Below are 3,303 nucleotides of genomic sequence, written 5' to 3' on the forward strand. Positions count from 1 at the left end.
TGTTTCTTTGAATGGGGGTGTGTGTGTGTGTGTGTGTGTGTGTGTGTGTGTGTGTGTGTGTGTGTGAGTGTGCGTTGGTTTGTTTCAATGCGGGCAAAAACTATTAATTTATGATAAAACCAACCAAAATGTGGGGGGGTTTTCCCCTTTATTTTCTCTTTTTTCCTGGAGCGTGGAGTTTGCTTCTTTGTTTGAATTCTGAATTAATGTTAGTGAAACCATAACCTATAACTGGTGTCCGGGATCTAGCGGTTAGATGCTTCACTGTCGCACACAGGGGATCCAAGTTTGAATCCTGAGTGGGGAGAATTTTTATACAGTATTGTAGCCTTCATGTATTATGTCAGTCTTTCTGTTTGGATATTGTATCCTTCTCAGCCTGGGTTCGTCCTGACAGGTACAGTCGAAAGCCCACCTCCTGATTGATCTAAATTGTGCAGCTGAAGGCGTAAAAAAAAGCCTTCATTGAGAAACATATTTTTTCCAATCACTCTCTCTCTCTGGGTGGTTGGTGGGTGCTCTGGTGTGGTTTGCTTCTTCTTTCCTATCAAACATCTATCGTCCCTATCTCCCCTCCTTCTTTTTTGTGTTTGTTAATCTCTTGTAACACCTCTAATCTTCGGCACTTATATGACCTTTTTGTGTTGCAAGTGCCGTAAAACACTTATTAAAACTAAAACTAACTCTGTCTCTCCAGATTTTCTTTGGCTCATGCGGTCTCCAGCGCTGGCTGCTGTACAGTGTGTCCGCCATTGTTCCTGTCATTCCGTCCCCGTCTGCCAGTGTCGTGGTGGGCGTGAGAGGGGCGGCCTCTGACCTTGACCTCTCGCTGCCTGAGGGCGACCACAAGGACCCTCCGCTGGTCATCACCTCGTCACGTGACACAGCAGACGGCCCGGGCCGGGCCAGGAAACAACACCTGTGGCTGGACATGGCCCGGATTCTGGATCGTCTGTTCTTTGTTATTTTCACGGTTATCGCCCTTTTCACCACCATCAGTCTCTTGTCCTGAACAATGCCGTTTAGTTCATTTCACGGTTATTGCCCTTCTCATCACCAAAACGTGTTTTTTATACTGAACTATGTAACTTTTTTATTTTCACGGTTGTCGCCCCTTTTCACTACACAAAGACTTGGTCTTTTGTCCTCTTTACGTAAATTACAGCATGTTCTGACACAATAAAGTTCAGTTTCCCAGCATGTTTTTTCTCTAGAAGAACCAGCAGGACAACAGCCCTCCACAACACATTTCGTCTGGTATTACTCTTTGTTTTAGCTTTAGTAAGAGTTTTTTTTTATGGCACTTGTAATACAATAAGGGTATATGAGCCAAAGATTAGAGGTGTTACAAGAGAGTAACAAACACAAAAAAGGAGGAGAGATAAGGACGACAGAAGTTTGATAGGGAAGAAAAAGCGAACCAAACCAGAGCACCCGCCAACCACCCACATTCGTCTTGTCTTCTTGGACATAACAGAAACCTCGAGTGGACGTCAACACTAGCGTGAATATACGTCATGTTGTCATTTCACGTTGTTCTGTTGAGTTCCTGGGTGCGAATAAAGGAAACGTTTCATGATGAGTGGACTTTCTTCTTTCGAACTTTAAATTGTTTCTTCGTTGTTGTAGGGGCAGCTTATATATGTGAAGGGTGCTGACTAAATGAGTTACTTCTCGGATTCGAGCCCTATGAAAATCGCTACATCACGCTTATCGGTGAAGTTTTTACAATTTATAACTAGGAAATAATATAAGGCATGCTTTACTTAAAGGTTATGACATCAATAGAAAATCTACAAATTTGACCCAGGTGTTGCTTTTGGGCTAATATCTCCATTTGTGGATTGTGAGAAGTAACTCATTTTGTCAGCACGCCTCACATATTGTATTCCAAAATGTATGAATATCTGTTTGTGTACCTGAAGAAAAGGTCCCAGATGTTGTCAATATGTCAAAGCCATTTTTGAGCAACGGGGTGAAATGGCCACCAAAATAAAAGGCGTACCTGGTCAATAATGTAATTCCACTAGAAAACACATGTTTAACCATTTCTTAATAACATGTTGAAAGGATTTTATAACATTTTAAGTCTTAATAATATTTCTATTACTTATTTTTGAAACATGTACTTCAGCAAAGATTAAAATGTGCTTGAAATAGGTTTTTCTCCAAACTTTTTTTAACACTCCATGTATTACAAAACGTGGCATTTCTGTAAAACTACCTACTCAAGATATTTGAAACATGTCAAAAATCAGCGTGTTCGGCACTGAATTGGATGCAAGAATTTTCCCATTTCTTAATATTTGTATGTTTCTCTAGTTAGTAGTAACACCCTTTATCTTCGGCACTCACATGATCTATTTGCGTAGCAAAAGCTATAAAACTTTTTACTAAAACTAAAAATAGACATACTGTGTAGTTTGCACATAGGGAACAAATTTTTAGAAAACAATTTTTTTTCTTGTGCATGTATGTATTTCCTTTGTATTTAAAAAAACTTTAAGTTTTAGTTTTAATAAGATTTTACGGCGCTCGCAACTGCATTAAAAGGTCATATGAGCGCCAAGGGGTGGATGTCAACTGTGCCTGAACTGCAACAGAGAACTGTTGCTTTTTCTTTCCTATCCGATTTTTTCTTTATATCATTAGTAATATTTGCCTTTCTATAAAAAACGACAACTCTCCATAACGACATTTTTTCTAGTTATTTTTAGTAGAGGTTTTACGGTGTTCGCAACTGCATAAGGTCATATGAGCGCCAGAAGATTTGAGGCGTTACAAGAGAGTAACAAACATAAAAAAGAAGAAGGGGAGATAAGGACGATAGATGTTTCATAGGAAAGAAGAAGCATACCACACCAGAGCACCCGCCAACCACCCACGACATTTTTTCTGGTCCCGACGATGTCGTTATAGAGAGGCTGCTCTGTACAAACAACCAACCAGACGAACAAACAAAGAAAAGCAGGAAAACACTGGAGTGGTCGGCAAAATCTGCCAGTTTCTTCCACTTTACTGGCCAAAGAGAAGTTGACCATCACATAATGGAACTTCCAATTTTATAGAGTACAAAATCAAAAGCTCTGGACCAATTCGAACAGGAACAAGGATTCTCCGACACTTGAAACCAACTTCATTAAAAAATAAAAGTACATTTGTGTCAAGACACGGTGGAATCAGGCACTCATCAAGTTTTGGGTGAAGGAGGAGGGTGGGGGGGGGCGGGTGGGGGCAGTCCCCTGGTGTTAGAGGAAAAAGTAGCAAGAAAATGGACGCTAAAGTTGGTACATGTAACTTCCA

At 40.4% G+C, this 3,303-nt stretch overlaps 1 protein-coding gene across 1 annotated transcript in view; it reads left to right on the plus strand.

Moving 5' to 3' along the window:
* Positions 1–1,582, plus strand: part of LOC101847159 (acetylcholine receptor subunit alpha) — a gene marked incomplete at its 5' end in the record, with an annotated part of 5,985 nt that extends 4,403 nt beyond the window's left edge. The window contains 1 exon segment of the mRNA XM_013089726.2: positions 698–1,582. Within this exon segment, the coding sequence (XP_012945180.1) occupies positions 698–1,012 (315 nt within the window).
* Between the last annotated feature and the right edge of the window lie 1,721 nt (positions 1,583–3,303).

The sequence above is a fragment of the Aplysia californica genome, unplaced genomic scaffold (assembly GCF_000002075.1).
Source record: "Aplysia californica isolate F4 #8 unplaced genomic scaffold, AplCal3.0 scaffold01027, whole genome shotgun sequence".
NCBI classification, from domain to species: Eukaryota; Metazoa; Mollusca; class Gastropoda; order Aplysiida; family Aplysiidae; genus Aplysia; species Aplysia californica.